Source organism: Zea mays, chromosome 4 (genome assembly GCF_902167145.1).
Source record: "Zea mays cultivar B73 chromosome 4, Zm-B73-REFERENCE-NAM-5.0, whole genome shotgun sequence".
In the NCBI taxonomy this organism is placed as follows: Eukaryota; Viridiplantae; Streptophyta; class Magnoliopsida; order Poales; family Poaceae; genus Zea; species Zea mays.
Genome location: NC_050099.1, coordinates 113229545 through 113253628, shown reverse-complemented (window position 1 = coordinate 113253628; position 24084 = coordinate 113229545). Strand labels below are relative to the sequence as shown.

General features: G+C 46.2%; 2 protein-coding genes across 6 annotated transcripts; both read left to right on the top strand.

Moving 5' to 3' along the window:
* The first annotated feature begins 371 nt into the window (after positions 1 to 371).
* LOC103653588 (uncharacterized) lies at positions 372 to 23558 on the top strand. Of its 5 annotated transcripts, none has more exons than XM_035967315.1 (4): positions 372 to 1636; positions 2285 to 8831; positions 9454 to 23280; positions 23355 to 23558. In XM_035967315.1, the coding sequence occupies exon 3, from the start codon at positions 20543 to 20545 to the stop codon at positions 22559 to 22561; it is 2019 nt and encodes a 672-aa protein (XP_035823208.1). In that variant the 5' UTR covers positions 372 to 1636; positions 2285 to 8831; positions 9454 to 20542; the 3' UTR covers positions 22562 to 23280; positions 23355 to 23558. The 5 variants fall into 5 exon arrangements, with proteins under 5 accessions (XP_035823208.1, XP_035823210.1, XP_035823209.1 ...); XM_035967317.1 differs by having other exon boundaries at positions 2259 to 8831; positions 9483 to 23280; XM_035967316.1 differs by having other exon boundaries at positions 2259 to 8831; positions 9480 to 23280.
* Positions 818 to 1968, top strand: LOC118471900 (uncharacterized). The gene has a single exon (XM_035967319.1). It carries the CDS (start codon positions 842 to 844, stop codon positions 1547 to 1549), a length of 708 nt encoding a protein of 235 aa, XP_035823212.1. The 5' UTR covers positions 818 to 841; the 3' UTR covers positions 1550 to 1968.
* Positions 23559 to 24084: the final 526 nt, after the last annotated feature.

Here is a 24084-nt window from a genome sequence, read left to right as displayed (position 1 = left end):
GTTTTTAATTGAGATTTGATTCTCCAATAAATCATCTATGACAGAGCGATCAAGTGTTCGATTGGTAGGTGAAGTTATCTGATTTTAAGTCAAATTAAATATAGTTTAAAATATTAGTCTCGATCTCGTTTGAGTTCATTCTGTTTGTATCTTATCCAAAATACGATTATCTCTAGAAAATCCTCCCCCATCACACGTCATCAGCCCATACAGCTGTCGTTCCTTATCTGCTCAGCCGTAGTGATCAAAAATCTACACTCATGTACTTATCCTCTCCACCATCCCTATCTCTATTATCCTCCCACGTCATCTCCTGGAGAATTCCCTAGCCATCTCTATCTTCTAACTCCACGCCACCTCCTTTCTCAAGCATCACGTTCAATTTCTAGAAATTCCCTGCTATCGCTAGCTTCTAGGACAAACGTTGCTGGCCTCCTAGTTTCCATACGTCGGCTCCCTGTGGTCTTCCCCGCGTCCGGTCTCATCCTTATCCCCATCGCCCTTATCCCCTGGTCTGTGCCGCTCGTACTTGGAGAAAAATCTCCAGCCGCCTTACCTGCTGCCGCCGCTTCCCATCCGACAGATTATTTGTTTGCAGCCACTGATCTTCTCCCTCGCTCAGCCGAGTGGTCTTCCACTCCTCCCAGCTGAGCTCTCCCTCTCCACGCAGCTCCCTCGCGGTGCTCCCTCCATAGCGCCTGAGCGCTCTGTCCTCGGATCGGAGCTTCTCTGCGTGTCGCAGCCAAGCTTCCTTCCCCATGGCGCCCGGCGCCCAAGTCCCCAGCCGTGACCCTGCCGAGCTCCGCCCCGACTCCACGTCTCCTGGTCGGGCTCTCGTTCTATGCCTGATGCCGCTGTTCCCTGGTGCTCCCTGCTCGGTCCCTGCCCAGCGCCTGACTACAGCTCCAGCTCGCGGCGTCCCCTCTGCTTAGCCAGGATTGTCGTGCCTCTGCTCCCTGGTTTTCCCTACGCGCGAGCTCGCTGGTGTTGCCCCTGCTCCGCTTGGCCGCGTCCCCCTCAGTCCACCACTCTGCTCGGCCATGGAAGACACGCCGCACCCTGGTTCCAGCTCGCGATACTCCCTGCACGCCGGAGTCGCCCAGCTCGGCCACCTACCTCCCTATGCGCGACCTCCTCTAGCTCCCTGTTTCTCCAGAGTGTCTTCCTCTGTTGGCTCGCCGGCTTCCTGCTCCCTGCTCACCCAGCGCACGCTTCTCCTTGTGTGCTGTGCCTGCGTGCTGCTCGCCCTAGCTCCCAGCCATGGCGTCGGCCAAAGCTCCTGCGCGTTATGTGCCCAGCTCCCTTTTCCGCGTATGCGCGCTTAGCTCGCTTTCCTGCGCACCCAGCGTTCTGCTCCCGCTCGTCCCTGCGCGCCAAGCTCCTTGCGCGGTCCTTCCTTGAGCTCGGTCCTGCGCTTTTCCTTTCTCTGTGCTCGTGCTCGCCGTGCCGTGAGTCACTGGCCAGCAGTCCAGCTCGCTTCAGAATCAATCTCGTCGTCGTTCCGCGCGTCAGCAAGAAATCTCAAGAGTTGGGTGAAGTCGGAGGCTAACAGCATGGTATTCACCATGTGCGCGACAGGAAGCTCGAGCCAGGATTTATCCGCATTCGTACGAGTATTGGGTCGCGTTTGATACTGGTGAGCCGATTTATAATTTTTGTAAGTTTATTTAATGATTGGATTAACTAGAATTATTAATCGTAATAATCTTCGTATTTAGCGCAGGCGTATTGTGGTAGTATTAAAAATAAGTAAAGTACGATGGGTTTAGTAATGCGAAAGGTGTATTAATTTAGGTGATATCTGGGCGAAGTAACGACGTAAAGGATAGATTTAGTGTTTTATACAACTACCTGATGAATTTTGTCGTTGTCAATTGCATTAAATAAATAACATAAAGAGATGTTTGATTAATTGTTGATATGTAAAATATGTAAGGAGTGAAATAAAATTAAAATAGTTCCTTGTGAGCCATGTAGTATAATTTATAAAACAAGGAATAAGGTTAGCAATTAATCAATTAGCTGGTGAGTTGTGTAGGCTAATTGTATTTAATGTGTATAGTTTGTTGTTCGTGATGTTTGCGTTAGGTTCGAGGGGCGTAATTATTGCGTGTAGTCGTATATTAATAACTAGGGATTCCGTATGAAATTGTACAACGCCTCGCCGCTAGGTGTTTAAATTCGCCATCACGTAACACTATTTAGGTTTGTAATATTTCCATCGATATGCATTCATGTGCATAATGCATTCCATTCAGGTACGTTAATTAATCGCGCGATGCAGAAGACGACCCAAGTCGACCCCAAGCACGGGCTACTCCACAGGATGATGCTGATGGACAAACCTAAAGATGATCGTCAAGCGGACGTCGTCTAACCAACACTAACATAGTGTTTATTCCAGGCAAGCCCCGGTGCATGCAACCCCTTTCCTTGTGTTTTTAAATACTTTTCGCACACTTAAGTCTAGTGAAATGTGCATTAGGTTCATAGGAATTGCTTGAAACCCTTTGATGCATTGCTTTCCTTGATATCCATACCTTTATAGATACTTCTGTGAAGTATCAAAATATGATTTACAAAAATGCTTAGCCTTGCTTAGATCTCGTGGATAGAGGTTGTCCTTAATTTAACTCGAGAAAGGATGGCTTCTACCTGCAAGAATATTTTCATTTGGAGCAATAGTGGGATCTTACTGCAAAGTTCCCTGTGATGCTCTTTCATCCTAAGGAACAGACACAATCCTAAGGATGGAAATACTTAAATCGAGACTTGGGCTAGGAACAGATGATGCTCCGCCCGGGTCAATTAAGGATTGGATGCGTATGTAGGCCTGTTGATCAAGGACTATCTTATCTAGCCACATGCCCTGAGAATGGGACAGGGTAAGCTTGAACCCGGCTATTCCATACATGAAAAGACAATCGCGCACTGGGCGTGGAGAGATGGCGAGAGTGGCACGTACCCTCCTGGCAACGGATCGCCTAAAAGGGGTGGTGTACTCTCGGGTGGCGCGGACCTGTTCATGTAGTGGAGGATCCGTGGGAATAGTAGACATCAAGGTTTACGAGTAACATATGTCGTGTGGTTAGAAATCCTCAGCTGAGTAAATCGATTCGGAACGCCGTTATATCCCCGGACAGTGGAGACTTGAGCTCCGACCTACAACCTAAGTCAAGATGTGAACACTATGGATAAAAATGATGTTGTATTGATGAGATGACGAAATTAGACTAGATGCAAACAGAGTCTATTAAATATTTAATCTGGCGTTAAAATATTGAAAGTAAGGACTCACTTTAGTAAGCTATTTCTGCAAAAGTATCTAAGTTGATTCTTGCTAAAGCCTCTCCTTGATTCCCAAATCCAGCATATCCTTGAGAGTCTTTTCTTTAGTCGGGTAAGTCTTGCTGAGTAATTCCATACTCAGGGTTTTATTCCCTGTTGTTTTTCAGGTTATAGTTTTGTGCTGCTGTTGATGGTGTTAAGTGCCGGTGGGCTCGGCCTTCTTATATAAGTATACCCCGCCTTTATCTTCTTATTGAGGATGGTCACTTGAGCTAGCATATATTTCAAAACTATAAATAATTTATAACCGTTCAAAGTTTCTTTCTTTGAATCAATGTAGTAATCACTCTGATCATGTACGAAGTAAAATTTTTGTAATTTGTAAAATTTGGTAATAAGATTTCCGCTGCAAAATATTGGTGTGTGTGATTTGTATTACTTAATCCCGCGGTTCTGGTTGTAAGTGGTTTATCCGGTGTCCGTGGGGCAATCGGACGGATCCTGTTAAGTTATCTGGTGCACATGCATGGCCGTCTGAGTTCTTTAAGACAAGGACAGGTGCATGTGGGCCCGATACCTTGGGAGGTTCTGCCACAGCTGGTATCGGAGCAGGATTAAGTATATACGGTCACATACGTATTTTCAAAACAAAAGTTTTGGTTTTGAAAAACTTATTTTCAACTAAACACATTGTTTGGCTTTGAAAAACAGTTTTGAAAAATTATAATGCTAGCGACATCCTCTGTTAAGCCCTAAATTAAGGACTATTAGGTGGCTTATTTAAAAACCACTAACCCACAACCGGGGGTATTGCATACATGTGTATTGTTATTTTTAAGGCCATTCAGTTTTGAATGGATCGACGCTCAAGGTAAGGTGAGATGTGAGAGCATGACCGAACAACCGTCGGTCTAGGGAAGTGCTTAATTGTAGCGCTTGATTATATACATGTTCCACATATGTATATATGAAGGCTGCGATGTGGCGTATTTACTTTTTCGGGAATTCAGTACCCCATGGATGTGTATGGGTATACAGACATGGGAATACTGAGAAGTGTAATGTACTTGTAACGACGCACCTACGCTCAGGTAAGAAGGTGAGTTACCATAATGAGTTGCCCTATGGTTAAAGTGTGGCAACGGCGCCTATGCGTGGCTCGGCGCTTAATGATGAGCTGGCCTCCATATAGCAATATATGGAGTATAAATTGTGATAAACTGTCATGTGTGAACTGCATCATGGGAAATTGGGCTGTGATGAAACTTTTCTGCAGGTACACTAACCTCGAAAACGTATGTGTAGCTGACGACTAGCAAAATACCGAGAGAGAACGTATGCCACCGGTATAGAACGTTATTGCCACAGTGTGTTGGCAAAAAATTAGTGAGGACGCATAGGACGAGCATGCATCCTAATTGTTGCATCATGTTTGTCACCTATACATCCAAAATGCTTCTCTCATCTTTATTCCAGTAACCATTGATTGTAGAAAATATGGTGTAATGCTGAATTATGAACTTCGATGAAATAGGTGTCCTCCATTCTTTAGGTGACCTCTTAGGGTGCCTTATGTGTTTGCTTTGGTGCTTGATGTACTGATAGGAGGATAGTGACTTGTTTGCCTAAATCTAAAATTAGGCCATGTTCTTAGTTGGTGAACCGAGACCCAAATTTGAATTTACCATTATCACCCCATGACCAAACACATACAAATGAATGCTTAGATAATTTCTTTGCTAGACCTAAAGTGTACCCGGACTTAAAAAAATCTCAAGTCATGTCTCCTTCTAGAGCCATTCCCTTATTCAGTTGATGCAGGTTGAGGTCTCTATTGTGTTTGGCCTCTCCTTGCGGATTATCTTATCCCTTGTCAACCTGACCTAGGAAAGACATGTCCGACCATTTTCTTGAATTTGATGCCTTTGATTTCCTCATGTCTATCGAAGGCATATCAACTTAATCCTTGACCTTGTGATCTCTGCGTTGGGCATAGAAATATGCTTGGGGCTAAATTATCAGTCTCCCATCGTACTCCCTTCATTAACAAATTCAGGTTATGGCCATGCCCTGTTCATTTCATCGGGCCATGATCTATTTGGCTCTCTACTTGTAACCATTCTTACAGGTGGAGTATCTCTTCGTATATTGTCACCCTTGCTCAATCTATTGATGTGGTGCGAGATTTCTTATTGGTTACGTATGGTAATGGTGTTATGACTAAAACCAATGGTGCTGTGACGAGACCGAGGGCCTCCTGTGAATGTGCACACATGGTTGTGCTACTCGGCACGCGCTGGTATCACAGTTAATAGTTGTAATCCATTATGAGACTATATCAATGTGTTATCTTGGCACAATCTATTTTTGCTACGTGAGATTCTCTATTGGTGCCAGTTCTGTAATGGTGTGATGGTTAGTGACTTGTGGTGCCGCAGCGAAACTGAGAGCCTCCTGTGAATGCGCACACAGGACTGTGCCACTCGTCGGATGCTGGTATCAAGGTCTCTGGTCATGATCCATTGTGGAACTACCCTGATGGTTATCTTACGTGGACCTTCCCTTGAATAATTTCTATGTTGTTTGTCAAGTGATCAAGCAACATCTATCATCTCCGTTGAATAAAATGGGCATACCACTTTCCATGCGTAGTATCTTTTTCCTTGACTTTGGTAGTGACTACACGTATACAAGTTCCCTTTACGTCCTTTGTGTAAAGGTGAAGTCTTGGAGCTTTTTAGTGTTGAGAGATAACTAATTAGCTCTCAAATTGGAGATTGACTTTCCCCTGCCGCTGAGATGCAGGAGTTTGTTCATTCGCTCTCCTATCTAATCCATGTATTCCCTAATCAAGTGGATAATTCATCTCGCATGAAGAAACGGATGAGCAACCTGACCAAATGGACTTCTACCCAAATGCATGACCTTCGTGAGTAAATGTGAACTCTCGACCGTTGGCTTACCGATGGTACTGAGAGGACCTGCTCAATGTCAAAAGTAGTTCAACAAGTTGGTTTTACTAACTTGTAACTGCCCAGTGAACAAAGGTCGAGTTTAGAGATCGTTTTATCGATTTGCCTGAACTCACTTTGGTCTAACCCACTCTAAAGAAAGTACTCCCAAAAAAAATTAAGATTAAGTCGACTAGTAACCACCTAGCCATCGCTCTAGTCGTGTCTCGATCACCTCACGTGTGCTTTTCCAGCATATGTGACCATGTCGAGCCATGATTAGTCCAGGATAAAATGGACTGATCGTAAAGTCCAGACCCATCAGCTGGTGATTCTCTAGAATCTATACCATCTTTCATGGACTTGAATTCTCTGGTTAGCCGCATGTTAACCGTGACAGTATTCAACATCCACACTCGCCTTTGTTTGGAAATATCTCACGATTACCGCTGATATGGACATGTGTTACATGCTTCTCTACTCTTAGATGTCTTTCGTTCCGAATCTCGGGACGAGATTCTTTTAAGGGGGGAGGGCTGTAACACCCCTGGTGTTTATATTCCGCTCGACAACGAGTATGAATTTAAGCACGTAATCAGTGGATAAAACGGATGCCAAAATTTTCTTCACCTATCGCGATTTTAATATCGCATCTGTTCCGTTTGTCGCGAGTTCAACATCGTTTTTATTTATTCGGACTCTTCCAAAATTTTCGTGATGTTCGGAACATCGTTGTTCCGAAAATCGGTGCGTCCGGTGAGTATTTAAAATTCATCGCTCGCGCGAATACGAATTCGAAAGCCCGACCCACTCGGATGATTTTTATCCCGGGCAAATTAAATTAAACTCGGCGACAAAAGTGTTAGTACAAAATTTATAAGAAGTCGACGACTAAAATTTTAGGTGTAAAATAATTTAGTCATTGCTCGCTAACCGAGCTTACATCACATCCGAGAGTTTTTAATTGAGATTTGATTCTCCAATAAATCATCTATGACAGAGCGATCAAGTGTTCGATTGGTAGGTGAAGTTATCTGATTTTAAGTCAAATTAAATATAGTTTAAAATATTAGTCTCGATCTCGTTTGAGTTCATTCTGTTTGTATCTTATCCAAAATACGATTATCTCTAGAAAATCCTCCCCCATCACACGTCATCAGCCCATACAGCTGTCGTTCCTTATCTGCTCAGCCGTAGTGATCAAAAATCTACACTCATGTACTTATCCTCTCCACCATCCCTATCTCTATTATCCTCCCACGTCATCTCCTGGAGAATTCCCTAGCCATCTCTATCTTCTAACTCCACGCCACCTCCTTTCTCAAGCATCACGTTCAATTTCTAGAAATTCCCTGCTATCGCTAGCTTCTAGGACAAACGTTGCTGGCCTCCTAGTTTCCATACGTCGGCTCCCTGTGGTCTTCCCCGCGTCCGGTCTCATCCTTATCCCCATCGCCCTTATCCCCTGGTCTGTGCCGCTCGTACTTGGAGAAAAATCTCCAGCCGCCTTACCTGCTGCCGCCGCTTCCCATCCGACAGATTATTTGTTTGCAGCCACTGATCTTCTCCCTCGCTCAGCCGAGTGGTCTTCCACTCCTCCCAGCCGAGCTCTCCCTCTCCACGCAGCTCCCTCGCGGTGCTCCCTCCATAGCGCCTGAGCGCTCTGTCCTCGGATCGGAGCTTCTCTGCGTGTCGCAGCCAAGCTTCCTTCCCCATGGCGCCCGGCGCCCAAGTCCCCAGCCGTGACCCTGCCGAGCTCCGCCCCGACTCCACGTCTCCTGGTCGGGCTCTCGTTCTATGCCTGATGCCGCTGTTCCCTGGTGCTCCCTGCTCGGTCCCTGCCCAGCGCCTGACTACAGCTCCAGCTCGCGGCGTCCCCTCTGCTTAGCCAGGATTGTCGTGCCTCTGCTCCCTGGTTTTCCCTACGCGCGAGCTCGCTGGTGTTGCCCCTGCTCCGCTTGGCCGCGTCCCCCTCAGTCCACCACTCTGCTCGGCCATGGAAGACACGCCGCACCCTGGTTCCAGCTCGCGATACTCCCTGCACGCCGGAGTCGCCCAGCTCGGCCACCTACCTCCCTATGCGCGACCTCCTCTAGCTCCCTGTTTCTCCAGAGTGTCTTCCTCTGTTGGCTCGCCGGCTTCCTGCTCCCTGCTCACCCAGCGCACGCTTCTCCTTGTGTGCTGTGCCTGCGTGCTGCTCGCCCTAGCTCCCAGCCATGGCGTCGGCCAAAGCTCCTGCGCGTTATGTGCCCAGCTCCCTTTTCCGCGTATGCGCGCTTAGCTCGCTTTCCTGCGCGCCCAGCGTTCTGCTCCCGCTCGTCCCTGCGCGCCAAGCTCCTTGCGCGGTCCTTCCTTGAGCTCGGTCCTGAGCTTTTCCTTTCTCTGTGCTCGTGCTCGCCGTGCCGTGAGTCACTGGCCAGCAGTCCAGCTCCCTTCAGAATCAATCTCGTCGTCGTTCCGCGCGTCAGCAAGAAATCTCAAGAGTTGGGTGAAGTCGGAGGCTAACAGCATGGTATTCACCATGTGCGCGACAGGAAGCTCGAGCCAGGATTTATCCGCATTCGTACGAGTATTGGATCGCGTTTGATACTGGTGAGCCGATTTATAATTTTTGTAAGTTTATTTAATGATTGGATTAACTAGAATTATTAATCGTAATAATCTTCGTATTTAGCGCAGGCGTATTGTGGTAGTATTAAAAATAAGTAAAGTACGATGGGTTTAGTAATGCGAAAGGTGTATTAATTTAGGTGATATCTGGGCGAAGTAACGACGTAAAGGATAGATTTAGTGTTTTATACAACTACCTGATGAATTTTGTCGTTGTCAATTGCATTAAATAAATAACATAAAGAGATGTTTGATTAATTGTTGATATGTAAAATATGTAAGGAGTGAAATAAAATTAAAATAGTTCCTTGTGAGCCATGTAGTATAATTTATAAAACAAGGAATAAGGTTAGCAATTAATCAATTAGCTGGTGAGTTGTGTAGGCTAATTGTATTTAATGTGTATAGTTTGTTGTTCGTGATGTTTGCGTTAGGTTCGAGGGGCGTAATTATTGCGTGTAGTCGTATATTAATAACTAGGGATTCCGTATGAAATTGTACAACGCCTCGCCGCTAGGTGTTTAAATTCGCCATCACGTAACACTATTTAGGTTTGTAATATTTCCATCGATATGCATTCATGTGCATAATGCATTCCATTCAGGTACGTTAATTAATCGCGCGATGCAGAAGACGACCCAAGTCGACCCCAAGCACGGGCTACTCCACAGGATGATGCTGATGGACAAACCTGAAGATGATCGGCAAGCGGACGTCGTCTAACCAACACTAACATAGTGTTTATTCCAGGCAAGCCCCGGTGCATGCAACCCCTTTCCTTGTGTTTTTAAATACTTTTCGCACACTTAAGTCTAGTGAAATGTGCATTAGGTTCATAGGAATTGCTTGAAACCCTTTGATGCATTGCTTTCCTTGATATCCATACCTTTATAGATACTTCTGTGAAGTATCAAAATATGATTTACAAAAATGCTTAGCCTTGCTTAGATCTCGTGGATAGAGGTTGTCCTTAATTTAACTCGAGAAAGGATGGCTTCTACCTGCAAGAATATTTTCATTTGGAGCAATAGTGGGATCTTACTGCAAAGTTCCCTGTGATGCTCTTTCATCCTAAGGAACAGACACAATCCTAAGGATGGAAATACTTAAATCGAGACTTGGGCTAGGAACAGATGATGCTCCGCCCGGGTCAATTAAGGATTGGATGCGTATGTAGGCCTGTTGATCAAGGACTATCTTATCTAGCCACATGCCCTGAGAATGGGACAGGGTAAGCTTGAACCCGGCTATTCCATACATGAAAAGACAATCGCGCACTGGGCGTGGAGAGATGGCGAGAGTGGCACGTACCCTCCTGGCAACGGATCGCCTAAAAGGGGTGGTGTACTCTCGGGTGGCGCGGACCTGTTCATGCAGTGGAGGATCCGTGGGAATAGTAGACATCAAGGTTTACGAGTAACATATGTCGTGTGGTTAGAAATCCTCAGCTGAGTAAATCGATTCGGATCGCCGTTATATCCCCGGACAGTGGAGACTTGAGCTCCGACCTACAACCTAAGTCAAGATGTGAACACTATGGATAAAAATGATGTTGTATTGATGAGATGACGAAATTAGACTAGATGCAAACAGAGTCTATTAAATATTTAATCTGGCGTTAAAATATTGAAAGTAAGGACTCACTTTAGTAAGCTATTTCTGCAAAAGTATCTAAGTTGATTCTTGCTAAAGCCTCTCCTTGATTCCCAAATCCAGCATATCCTTGAGAGTCTTTTCTTTAGTCGGGTAAGTCTTGCTGAGTAATTCCATACTCAGGGTTTTATTCCCTGTTGTTTTTCAGGTTATAGTTTTGTGCTGCTGTTGATGGTGTTAAGTGCCGGTGGGCTCGGCCTTCTTATATAAGTATACCCCGCCTTTATCTTCTTATTGAGGATGGTCACTTGAGCTAGCATATATTTCAAAACTATAAATAATTTATAACCGTTCAAAGTTTCTTTCTTTGAATCAATGTAGTAATCACTCTGATCATGTACGAAGTAAAATTTTTGTAATTTGTAAAATTTGGTAATAAGATTTCCGCTGCAAAATATTGGTGTGTGTGATTTGTATTACTTAATCCCGCGGTTCTGGTTGTAAGTGGTTTATCCGGTGTCTGTGGGGCAATCGGACGGATCCTGTTAAGTTATCTGGTGCACATGCATGGCCGTCTGAGTTCTTTAAGACAAGGACAGGTGCATGTGGGCCCGATACCTTGGGAGGTTCTACCACAGCCCTTGCGATCCGACTACGACGAGAAAGCCCGAGGCGCCAATGCAATCGCTGAACCAACTCCCTGTGGTTACCGACCTTGCTGATGTGAGATCGGCCTGATCACGAAGATCGTTTCCTGTGCGCAATCGAAGAACGAACAAGAAAAAGATGCAAGCAATCTAATCTATTACTCGAGGGTGGAGTTCTGAATACACAAAGACAGCGCTTATTTGCGCGTGTTCTAGAGTAGCTAAAGCTAACGTAAAACAAAACTCAAAGAACAAAGGAGGCGCAGCTCCTGGATAAATAGAGAGAGGGGGTGCAGCCCCTAGTGGCGGCCAACCCTAGGTCGTCCACTATGGGTCGTAGTTGGGCTGGTCATCTATTCTTCTGGGCCCTCATTCTTCAGTAGCATGACGAAGTTAAGATCTCTGGCACAGGCCCGAGTGACTAGCCCGGCTAATGAAGGAAGTGGCGCTTGATGTGGAGGTGCTGCTGGTGTAGTCGTACTCATGTTGCAGGTGATGTCCTCATCAATAACCTTGGGAAAGCCAAGCCCCAATCCACTTTTATTTTCTTAATTCTTTTTCTTTTTCGCTTACGCTTACCCTTACACAGATGACTTCTCACGAGTCCTCGGAAGGAGGGAACGCACATTCCCACACGGACGGACTTGCGCAAGAGGGTTTTCCCTGCATTTTGTGGGAGGTGCTGCAGGGAGCCGGTTATCTGGTGCAGTTGTTCGAGGAGCACCGGGTACCCCGCTGTAGGGTGAGGATGACCTTGGAGCCTCATCCCTTGCAGCTGGGCTGGCGTTCGTTGGACTCCGAGTCTTTCGGATACCGGGCTGAAGACACTATTGAGGCCATTGCTCTCCTCGGGCTAACGACCTTTTATGGCTTTCACCCCTTGGAGCTGTCCACTCATCCCATTGGCTTGTTCCCCGCTGAAAAGGAGGACAAGCCAATGTGGAAGGATCGAGTGGTGCATGCCAAGGATGTGTGGGCTCTTTACCCAGAGCAGACTGCTCACCTGACGGTGCGATGCATGAATGCCATGTACCGTCTGCAAGCAGTGCGAGGTGAGGCAATGTCCTAGCTGATGAGCTTGGTGGAGGCTACCAAGATCACCCTGGATAACAGGGAGGACCTTATGGTAGACCTATCCACTGAGCTGGTGGAGAAGGACCTCCTGGTGGAGCAGATGGCCACCCAGATCCAAGAGCTTGAGTAGCTAGTAGGAGCCAGGGAGAACACCATCGAGGTTCTCGAGGATCAACTTCTGAACACTCAGCAGCAACTTGAGGAAGCCAACCAGCACCTGGATATGCACCATCAGGAGATCCAGGACATGGAGGCCGAAGGGGCCGACGAGGATGTTGACATCGAGGGAGGAGAGGAGCCGGAGCCTGTATCCAGCTTGGACACTGCTGGCTCAGGAAGACCACCTTCCCCCAAGTCCAGTGTTGCCTTGTTTGTCCATTAGGTTTCAGAAATTTGGATAGAAGTGTGCAGCAGTAGAACTCCTCAAAGCTAGCTTAGCTTTTGCACCTTTGGGGTACTAGGCTAGGAAGAGTTGAGTCTTTTAAGCACTGTTGTAACCGTTAGAAAACTCTTTTGGATTTATGAATGATGGATGATGTCGATTTTAAGTTATGAAGGAAATTTATGTTATGTAGTGTCTTTTATGAAAAATGCAAGGAAATGTTTGGCTTTTTACAAACCTTGTCCTTTCAAATCTTTTACTATGTGCGAGCCTTGATTTCAGAAGTATGATATTAAGAACGTCCAAAATTTTCAGATGGCAGGAAGAGCGCGCCGTGGACAGAATGAGTGCATTCCTCCACCACCACCGCCGCCTCCTACCATGCAAGAACTGATGGCTCAGCAGAATGAGATTCTGCGACAGTTGGCTCAACGTCAGCCACCACCTCAGCACTATGGTGGTGGTGATCACCATCAGCGTCCCCCAGCAGCGGCCACTTATCAGGAGTTCCTCAGCACTCAGCCGCCTTTGTTCACTCGGGCAGAGGATCCACTTGATGCTGATGTGTGGCTTAGGGTAGTGGAATCCAAATTCCCACTGCTTACTGGAGTTTGTTCAGATGTGGCTAAGGTCTGTTTCGCCACCCAGCAGCTTCGCGGACCCGCGCGAACATGGTGGATCCACTTTCTCGCTATGCAGCCAGTTGATCACGCAGTGGAATGGGGAGAATTCAAGGCAGCATTCAGAGGACATCACATACCGGCAGGCATCATGGACCGCAAGCTCAATGAGTTTCTGGCACTTACTCAGGGGAATCGTACTGTGTTGCATTACACTCAGGCCTTCAATGACCTGTGTCAGTACGTAGGCTATCTTGCTGACACAGATGAGAAGAAGAGGGATAGGTTCAGGAGGGCCTCAGTACTAAGCTCCGCGACTGTCTCAATACAGTCAGGGCCAATAGCTATAATGAGTTAGTCAACATGGCCATTTCTCAGGAAGACTGCATCACAGCCTGCCAGGCAGAAAAGAACAGGAAGACCCCTATGGAAGGACCTTCAGCTCAGCCTCAGCGTTTCAGGATTGTGTCCGACACTCAGGGTAGGGGACCTCAGCAGTAAGGCCGGTGGGTGATCCGACTACAACAGCAGCAGCAGGCACCCAACCGCTCTCAGCCCCCAGTTCAGAGGAACAACACCTAGCCACAACAGCAGCAGTATCGTCAGACCAATGACAACAGATGTTTCACTTGTGGCAGCACTGGACACTACGCCAAGAATTGCCCCAAGAACCAGCAGAGGCAGGGGCAGAATTCCAATCAGAACCAAGGCAAGAGGCAGAAAGTACAAGTGAGGCAAGGCAGACTGAACTTCACCACCCTAGCTAATAGCAATGTCTTTGGCTTCATCACCATCCGCTAAGATTCAGATCATCCACCAAGCTTCGGATCACTGCTCTTCGGCTTTGTCATCCAGTACATAACAAAGCGTTATAAGGTAAATTCAAGTTTCAAGGAAAAGGTAAGCAAATGTATGAGTTTATTACCGGTTTGAGGTGACTTCGAGCTTCGTCACTAGCCAATCTTCGTCCACCCTTTGCCCAAATTTGAGTTATGAATCTGTTCCCAATGCTTCGGGCCAGGCTAAGGATGTCATTCAAGTCCGCTGGTGATAAGCTGAAGTTCGGCCTGTTTACAATATTCCCGTGCATGCAACCAGCCTTCATAAAAGCAACAGCTGTGCCACGAGAAGCTAGCAGAGCACAGAAATCACCATGCCCAGCTATGACTTCATCAAGAGCATCAACTTCGCCTTTAATATGATCGAAGATGCCTGGCAGGTCTTCAGCTGAAGGTTTAAACTTTTCAGAACTGGCTCCAACAGAGTTGAAGACCTGCTTCAGTCGTTGCACGCAACAGTTGTCGAAGTTCAGACATTTATCTTGAAGTTCCTTCAATGACTTTTGCAAGTTCAAACTCTTTCCAACTTCAGCTTCAAGCTTTGCATCAAAATCCTTCTTCTCTTGTTCGAAGCTTTTTGATTTCATGGAGAGTTCACTGTTTAATCTAGCAATCTTGGCTTGAGCTTCTGCCAGCGAACCCTCCATTGTTTGAATCACGGAATCCTTCTTCTCCAGAGCAGCTTTGTGATCTTTAATTTTGCCCTCTAAGCCCTCAATTATAATCTCATTTTTCTTGTCCTCGAGATCTTGTTGCATCCTTAAGGTTTTACTTAGTAGTAGACTCTGGAAAAAAAACCTTCATCTTGAAAACAACAAAAAGTTAAGGTAAGAACTTTACCTTAAAGTTAGAATAAAACAAGCTACCGGCGATATGTTGCCGCCGGTATCTGCTGAGGTCGGCCTCAAGCTTCGGAAAGCCAACACTCTTTGATAGAGTGCTGACAACCTTCGCTCCAGTCCGGTCCCGGAGGCATCCTAAGCTCTCTTCGTCAACGCCACCGAAGAGCAATGCTCCTGGCTGGTAGCCGCAAGATATAGCATAATCTCTTAGTTCTTCTTTTTTAGCCTTGGATAACTCCTGACAATCATGTTTCGAAAATTGAAGTCCCCTTCCTCCGAAATATCTTCGGCAATCTTCTTCTCTTTGTTAAACACCTTCTCCCCTTTTCTAGGCACCGTGGCCAGGGTTGCCTCGGCAGTTGCAACAGTTTCTTCCATGGCCATATCCAAAATCATCTTATCAATATCAGAAAATACGCCCTCAAGATTTGTGGCTTTGGCCGTCGCACCTTCGGTAGTTGTAGCTTCGGCGGGAGCAGCTTCGGCAGCTGGTGTTTTTTACGCTGAAGCCGACGGTGGCGTTTCTTCAATAGCATCAATAACAGTAATAATCCTTCGCCTTTTTTCAGCAGGCTTCTTGATTGCTGCAGGCTCCTCCTTCTTCTATAAAAGCTTCATCAGTTGTGGCCCTAGTGGACTTAGCTTGAGAGGTAAAGATTTGGTCATTACCTTTAAAATTTCCTCCACGTCAGCAGCGGGAGGCGTTGAAGGAACTTCTTCCTCTATATCAGTTGTTCTTGGCTTCGCAGCCGCAACTTTTCTTTTCTTCGGAACAGCCACCTTCGGCTTAGGGCTGGATTTTTTTCTTTTTTAAAGCTTTCTCATCTTCTTCTATCATTCTAGCAACTTGCCTCTTCATAACACTGACAGCTCTTTTTCGCTTTGGCCCTTCGGCACCCTTGCGTAACAGTTCATAGTCAGGGTATTCAAATTTCAGGGCATCCATTACTCGGTTCAGCCTTCGTTTCGGTCGGGTGCCGAAGGCCGCGGTCATCAATTGATCTTCTTTCTTAGTATAGTTGCCCAGAATTTCATTGCACATAGCTTCAATCGTTTCCAACCATTCTTGGCAAGGCTCTTTGAAATGTTTCTTGAACTTGAAGTGATAGGGCAGTCGAACAAGTTCATTCTTTTTCTTTTCTCCTTTAAGCTTCGGCTTATTCCATTCCTTTAACGTCGGAAATACTCTATTAGCTAAGTATTCCTACACCAAATCTCTATTACCGATATGCTCAGACACAACTCGGAATTCGCCCACAGCTTCTCGGCATGGTGACCCTTGCAACATGTCGCACAGGGGCCTAGTTAACCCGAAGGTTAGGTCCAGTGGGCTCTGAACTATCTTCTCATTCTTCTCATCAACCTTAACATAAAACCACTCATTCTTCCAACCGGTTGGCCATTTGGTGCGATAGCTGATCACCGGAGTCTTCATATCTTTGCGGTAAGCAAAGTTGTAATAGCCGAAATTCTTGTGTAGCCCATCTTCTCTAGCCTTCGTCTGATAATGAAGCTCGTGCACCCGGCACAAAGCTTTGACAAGCGGCTCCACTCCTTGGCTTCGAAGAGCCCAGATAAAGACACTGAGCCTAACGATGGCGTTAGGAGTCAGCTGATGAAGATAAATTTCGAAATCTTCCAAAACATCCCCAATCATTTCATGCAAAGGAAACCTCAATCCTGCTTTGAAGTAACTTCTGAAAACTACCACCTCATCATTTTCTGGCTTCGGAGTGGTTTCTTCCCTACCAAAACGAATCAGCTTCTTCTCGGCTTCCCCGAAGTAGCCTAGCTTTAACATCATGGGCATATCAGCCTCAGAGACAGTAGACTTTCCAAAGTCCAAGTGGCTGGGTTTGGATGGCATGACGGTGTTATAATCTATCTCTTCTTCATCAGCATTACCCTCTTCAATGTCAGCCTGTTCAGCTTCGGTAGCAGGTGCACCTTCCTCAGAAGCACCCTCTGTCACAACCAGTCCCGATTGCCTCATTACTTCGGACAAGGGGCAGTCTCAGCAGCTTCGGCCTCCTCTCTGTTGCGTGTAATTCTAGCTGTTGAACGCACTCTAGCCATTTGATACTAAATTTCTCACGGTTTTAACGAAGTTGATGACTTTTTGCAGTTTTGCCGAAGCTCCCTCTTATGACGAAGCTAAAACAAGACGATGCTTTGATTGAGAATACGATGAATAAGCTTCGGCTATGGTCAAATTTTTTAGCAGCACAACAGTGCAATAGTAATAAATGTTGTGGTAACTTCACACCTACCCATCTATTTATATAGTGCTGCAGGTGGGAAGGTGAATCGTCAAGCCGCTCGCACACGCTGAACAGTCGCCCGCACCCACTGAACGGTGGACCACAATGCACGAGAAGGTGAATCACCAGATCGCTCGTACCCGCCGTATGGTGGGACCACCTCGCACTTGGAATATCCAATCGTTTCTCGACAATGAGCTCACGGAAGGTGTTTTTCGGACCTTCGGCGTTCTGAAGCCTAAGAGAATTTTTCACGGGTCGAGCTCATCACGAAAAACGATCTGGTACCGTGAAGGGGCTACTGTTGGGGGTTTGCTTCGTCGCCGAAGGTCCTATAAGAAGAAACACCTTCGGAAGATCAACACAGAAGCAAAGCCAAAGCTACCATCCAGGGAGCTTCGGCATAATGACACGCCTTGAGACGAAGGGTGGCACCGACTTAAAGATGAAAAGACCGATTAGCCCATGTTAATCTGTGTCATGATTGTAATCAGTTATAAAGGACATGAATGTAAATCCACACAGGTTGCGTCTTGTGCCTATAAATAGATGAACAGTACCTCGTACTGTTCACGCTGACTTGTATTCACTCGCACGTCACCTGGATTTTCACCTTCTATCAAGCCGAAGGTACAAATGTAATTCGATATTGTTCATATTTGTTCATGATAATATAATAAAACTATCTTAATGATGTCATATGATTATTCATGTTATTTTCCATGTTTCATATGCTTCTACTTTCATTATTATAATAATGAGATGATGAAGGTACGTCCTTCATAACCTTCGTCTGAAGATCATTATATCCTAAGGGAGATAATGCTTCGAAGGACGAAGGTCTTTAACCATTAATACTTTGTGTTGCCTTGTTCTTATCTCATAGCATGTTGAGAAAAAGTCCCCAACAGCTGATACCAGACGATGGGTCCTATGGGTGTGCTACTTACACTTCCTAGCCGAAGCTATGTACAGGTCCAGGTCCCAGTCGAGGCTACCTCGTGGGGGCCGTTGCCAACTCTTTCTTAGGTATACTGGTATCCAGCCTCGACACGTAGAGCCTACATCCCAAGGGGCCAAGTACCAGGGAGGAGTTGGTAACGCCACACACAACAAGGACAAATAGTATACAGATAAGTGCTAATACTGAATAGTACTCAAAAGTATCTTACAAAGACCAAAAAATATTACAAAGCTGCTTCCCAGCGAGACCCTTGCCTTCTCTCTGCAGATCTAGCTACTCATCATCAGCAGGATCCCGCTGGAAACGTTCGGCCACCAGTTCCACGACATCTTGTACGGCCTCCCGGGGTGGCATCTTCAGTGTCGGCCATCGAACCAGCGATCACCGGCTCCAAGGAGATGGTCATGTCGTGGCTCTGGAAGCACGTCAAGATGTACTCGATTACCGCCCGGCAGAGCCTGCCGCTCTCGGCCTCCAAGCGGACGCCAAGGATCTGGTCCAGGCGTCGGAGGCGGTCTGCGGCGGAGTCCAGCACCGGGAGTGCGTCAGAGATGGACGTCGGCAGCTCCGACACCGGGATGGGACTCACCCCTAGCGGCACCAGTGTCGTGCTTGCCTCGCCAGCCCATGCGGCGATGCGCTGGACCCTGGCGCAATGCTCCGCCTGGAGATCTTCAAGTGTTTTCTTCATCGCCTCCACCGCCTGGGGCTCGGTGCTACCTGTACCGCCTGCGCCGCCTGGAACCGGCGGACCCGCTCCTCCAACGTCCGCTCCTTCTCCTCCGCCTCGAGCTCATGCTCGGCCAGCAACTTCTCCCGCCTTTCAAGCATTTCCTCCTTGAAGGCGAGATCCTTCTCCCGCCTGGCGAGGTCTGTCTCCCGCCTGTCCAAGGATTCTCCTTTCGCTTTAAGCTTCTCCTCGGCGAGGGCACTGTCGCGGGCCTTGCCATCAAGCTCTCGCTGCAGCTTTTGCAGGCTCTCCATAGCAACGATCTGCTGGACCCGCTGCTCCTCCAGGATTTCGTTGAAGGCACTTAGCTTGGCCTGGAGCTCTATGACGACTTCCTCCCTCTGGTTCAAGGCCTCCTCCTTCTTGGCCAGCCTCTTCTCCTTCCGACCCACCTCCAGCTCCCGGGCGTACACCTTCTAGAGGTCCTTCTTGTAGTCCTTGCGGTCCCGCTCAAGCTCGGACCGCTCGGAGGCGAACTGGCGGGACGCCGCCTTGGTGCGCTCCTCTAGCTGGGTACGCCAGTCGCTGAGGCGCTGGTGTTGGGGACTTGTTCTCAAATGCTATGAGTCAAGAACAAGGCAACACAAAGCATTAAATGTTAACATCCTTCATCCTTCGAAGCATTATTTCCCTTAGGATATAACGATCTTCGGACGAAGGTCATGAAGGACGTACCTTCATCACCATGGTATAAGAAAATGAAAGGCGAAACATATGAAATATATAAAATGTGAAAGATGACACGAATAAGCATATAATATCATTCACACGTCTTCATTATATGAAATTGAATACTTAGATACAGTATCTAATTACATTTATACCTTCGGCTCAACAGAAAGCAAGAATCCAAGCATTACGCACAAGCGAATGCAGGATCGTGTGAACAGTACAGGGGTACTGTTCACCTATTTATAGGCACAGGACACAGCCTGTGAGAAATTACATTCATGTCCTTTACAAAGGTTTACAATCATAATACAAGTTATCACGGGCCGATTGGTCATTTCGTCTTTAAGTCGGTGCATTTGGAAATGTACTCCGAAGCACTTTGATTGATAGCTTCGGCTTTGTGCCAGTCTTCCGAAGGTGTTTCTTCTTATGGGACCTTCGGCGACGAAGCAGACCCCCAACAATAGCCCCTTCACGGTGCTAGATCATTTTTCGTAACGAGCTCGACCCGTGAAAAACTCTCTCAGGCTTCGGAATGCCGAAGGTCCGAAAAACACCTTCCCTTATCTCGTTGCCGAGAAACGATTTAAATATTCCGAGTGAAGGGTGGTCCCACCATTCAACGGGTACACGCGATCTGGTGATTCAGCTTCTTGGGCGCTATGGTCCACCGTTCAGCGAGTGCGGGTGACTATTCAGCGGGTGCGAGCGACTGTTCAGCGGGTGCGAGCGACTTGACGATTCACCTTCCTACCTGCAGCACTATATAAACAGACGGGTAGTTGTGAAGTTACCACAGCATTTACTGCTATTGCACTGTTGTGCTGCCAAAAAATTTGACCACCGCCGAAGCTTGTTCATCGTATTCCCAATCAAAGGATCACTTTGCTCTAGCTTCATGATAAGAGGGAGCTTCGTCAAAAAATAATCAACTTCGTCAAAATGCAAGAAATTCAACATCAAATGGCCAGGGTGCGCTCAACAGCTAAGATTACACACGACAGAGAGGAAACCGAAGCTACTAAAACCACTTCGATCTCCGAAGTTGAGGCGGTCGGGACTAGTTGTGATGGAGGGCGCTCCTGACGAAGGCACCCCTGCTACTGAAGCCGAGCAGGCAGATATTGAAGAGGGCGATACTGGTGAAGAGATTGACTATAACACTGCTATGCCATCAAAGCCCAGCCATTTGGATTTTGGGAAGTCAACTGTGTCTGAAGCTGATATGGCTATGATGACGAAGTTAGGCTACTTCAGAGAAGCCGATAAGGGGTTGATTCATTTAGGCGGGGAAGAGACTATCCCGAAGCCAGAAAATGATGAAGTGGTGGTTTTTAAGAGCTTCTTCAAAGCAGGGTTGAGATTTCCTCTGCACAGGATGATTGCGGATGTCTTGGAAAATTTTGAGATTTACCTTCATCAACTGACCCCTAACGCCATTGTTAGGCTCAGCGTGTATATCTGGGCTCTCCGAAGTCAAGGGTTGGAGCCGCTCGCCGAAGCCTTCTGCCGAGTACATGAACTTCATTATCAGATGAAGGCTAGGGAAGACGGATTGCATGAGAACTTCGGTTGCTATAATTTTGCTTATCGCAAGAAGACACCAGTGGTCAGCTATCGCTCTAAATGGCCGACCGGTTGGGAATCTGAATGGTTTTATGTTAAGATTGATGAGAAAAAGGAGAAGCTAGTACAGAGCCCGCTGGAGTTAACCTTCGGGCTGACTAGGCCTCAGTGCAACATGACGCCGGGGGCACCATGCCCAGATGTTGTGTATGAGTTTAGAGTTGTATCTGAACACATTGGAACTAGAGATTTAGTTCAAGATTACTTGGCCAACCGAGTATTTCCAACGCTAAGGGAATGGGGTATGCCGAAGCTTGAAAAAGAGAAGAAGAAGAAGAATGAACTTGTTCGGCTACCCTATCATTTCAAGTTCAAAAAACACTTCAAAGAACCCTGCCAAGAATGGTTGGATACAATTGAGGTTATGTGCAACGAGATTTTGGGCAATTATACGAGAAAAGAAGATCAGTTGATGACTGCAGCCTTCGGCGCCCGACCGAAGCGAAGATTGGATCGGGTAATGGATGCCCTGAATTATGAATATCCAGACTATGAGCGATTGAACAAGGGCGTCGAAGGGCAAAAAAGAAAAATAATTGTTAGTGTTGTGGGCAGACAAGCTGCTAGAATGGTGAAAGAAGACGAAGAAATCCTAAAGAAAAGAAAATTGAGCCCTGAGCCGAAGGCAGTTGCTCCGAAGAGGAGAAAAGCTTCGGCTCTAAAGCAGAAGGCAACTGATATGGAAGAAGAGACTCCTTCAACACCTTCTGCTGCCGACGTGGAAGAAATTCTAAAGGTAATGACTGCATCCTTGCCTATCAAGCTAAGTCCACTAGGGCCACATCTGCCGAAGCTTTTACAGAAGAAGAAGGAGCCCTCGGCAGCGAAGAAGTCTGTTGGGCCGAAAAAACGAAGGATTATTACTGTGACAGAAGCTATTGAAGAGACACCACCACCACCTTCGGCATCAAAGGCACCAGATGTAGAGAGCGCTACAGCTACCGAAGCTGCACCTTCTGAAGCCACGATTACCGAAGCTGCAACGGCCAAGGATGCAAACTTAGAAAGCACATTCCCTGATATAGATAAAATACTTCTGGATATGGCCGCAGAAGAAGCTGCTGCAGCCACTGAAGAGACCATGGCCACAGTGCCTGGGAAAGAGAAGGATATAGCCAAAGATACTTCAGAAGAAGAAAACTTCAATTTTCAAAACTTAATTGGACAAGAATTGTCAATGGCTGAGAAAGAAGAATTAAGAGACTATGCCATATCCTGCGGGTATCAGTCAGAGGCAATGCTCTTCGGCGGTATTGACGATGAAAGCTTAGGTTGTCTTCGATACCGGACTGCAGCGAAGGTCGTCGGTACTCTGTCGAAGAGTATTGGTTTCCCGAAGCTTGAGACCGATATCAGCCGCTACCGACGACAGCATATCGTCGGTAGTTTATTCTATTCTAACTTCAAGGTAAAAACTTTTCTTCGACTTTTCATTGTTTTTAACGACGAAGGTGTTTGCTGACGAAGCTTGCTTCTACTCAGAGTATGCTATTAAGCAAAGCTTTGAGGATGCAACAGGACCTTAAAGACAAAAAACATGAGATCATAATTGAAGGTTTAGAAAGCAAAATAAAAGATCAAGCAGCTGTTCTTGAAAAGAAAGATTTCGAACTTCAGACAATGGAAGGTTTACTGGCAAAAGCTGAAGCCAAAATTGCAAAGTTAGATAAGGAGCTTCTCTCAAAATCAGAAAGCTTTGAACAAGAAAAACATAGATTTGATATGAAGTTTGAGGCTGAGGTCAAAAAAAGTTCAAATTTGCAAAAATCATTGAAAGAACTTCAAGATAAATGTCTAGAGTTCAGCAACCGATGCGTGCAGCGGTTAAGGCAGATCTTCAACTCGGTTGGAGCCAGCTCTGAGAAATTCATTCCTTCGATTGAGGACTTGCCAGGGACCTTCAAACACATTAAGGGCGAAGTTGATGCTCCTGATGAAGTTATAGCCGGACACGGTGATTTCTGTGCCCTGCTAGCTTCTCGAGGCACGGCTGTTGCCTTCATGAAATCTGGTTGCACGCATGGAAAGATTGTTAATAGACCAAACTTCAGCTTATCACTAGCAGATCTGATTTATATCCCCAGCCTAGCTTGAAGCATAGGAAACAGATTTATAAAGCAAATATGGGCAAAGGGTGGGCGAAGCCTAGCTGGTGACGAAGCTCGAAGTCACCTCAAGCCGGTAATAAAATCATACCTTGTACTTACCTTTTCCTTGAAACTTGAATTTTCCTTATAATGCTTTGATATGTACAGGATGACGAAGCCGAAGAACACAGAGTCGAAGCTTAGCAGACAATTCGAAGCTCAACAGATGGTGATGAAGCTCGAATACCTAGCTGTGGAAGAATTCTAAGAAAACTCTTGTATTAACCTTTATAAAGAGTATTGTAACTTAAGAATCAGATTCTACTCTGTAAATTTGTCCATACCTTGTAATATATTTTTATTTCCATTTTACCTTTCCATCGATGTATGAAATGCTTTGATGTGGTCGAAATCTGTATTTTTTGAGCCGAAGGCGAAAAACACCTTCCCTTCTTTTCGTACACAACGAAGCATGAATCTGCTTTTCAAGCTGTATGCTTAGAGCCGAAGCAACTGTCTGTATTTGTATGATATGATGATGATCCTATGTATGTCTAAATGAATGTTTATGAATGCAATGTATGATGTAATGTATCGTGCAAATGAATGTCCAAACACACACATTCGAAACTTCATCCACAACCTTCATTCCCTTAGGAATAACTTAAATCTCTTTGCCGTTTATTTTTTGGCTGCACCGCTTATTTTTTTGTGTAAGTTCTGCATTCCCTTAGGAACGTCTTTTGAACTTCTTCGCCTTCTATTTCGGCGGTATTCGCGTTGACTTTTCGCGCTTCGCCTTATATTTCGGCGGTATTTGGCTCTGCATTCCCTTAGGAACGACTTTTGAGCAAAAAACTTGCACTGCGCTCCCTTAGGAACGGCTTTTTGTAGCTTT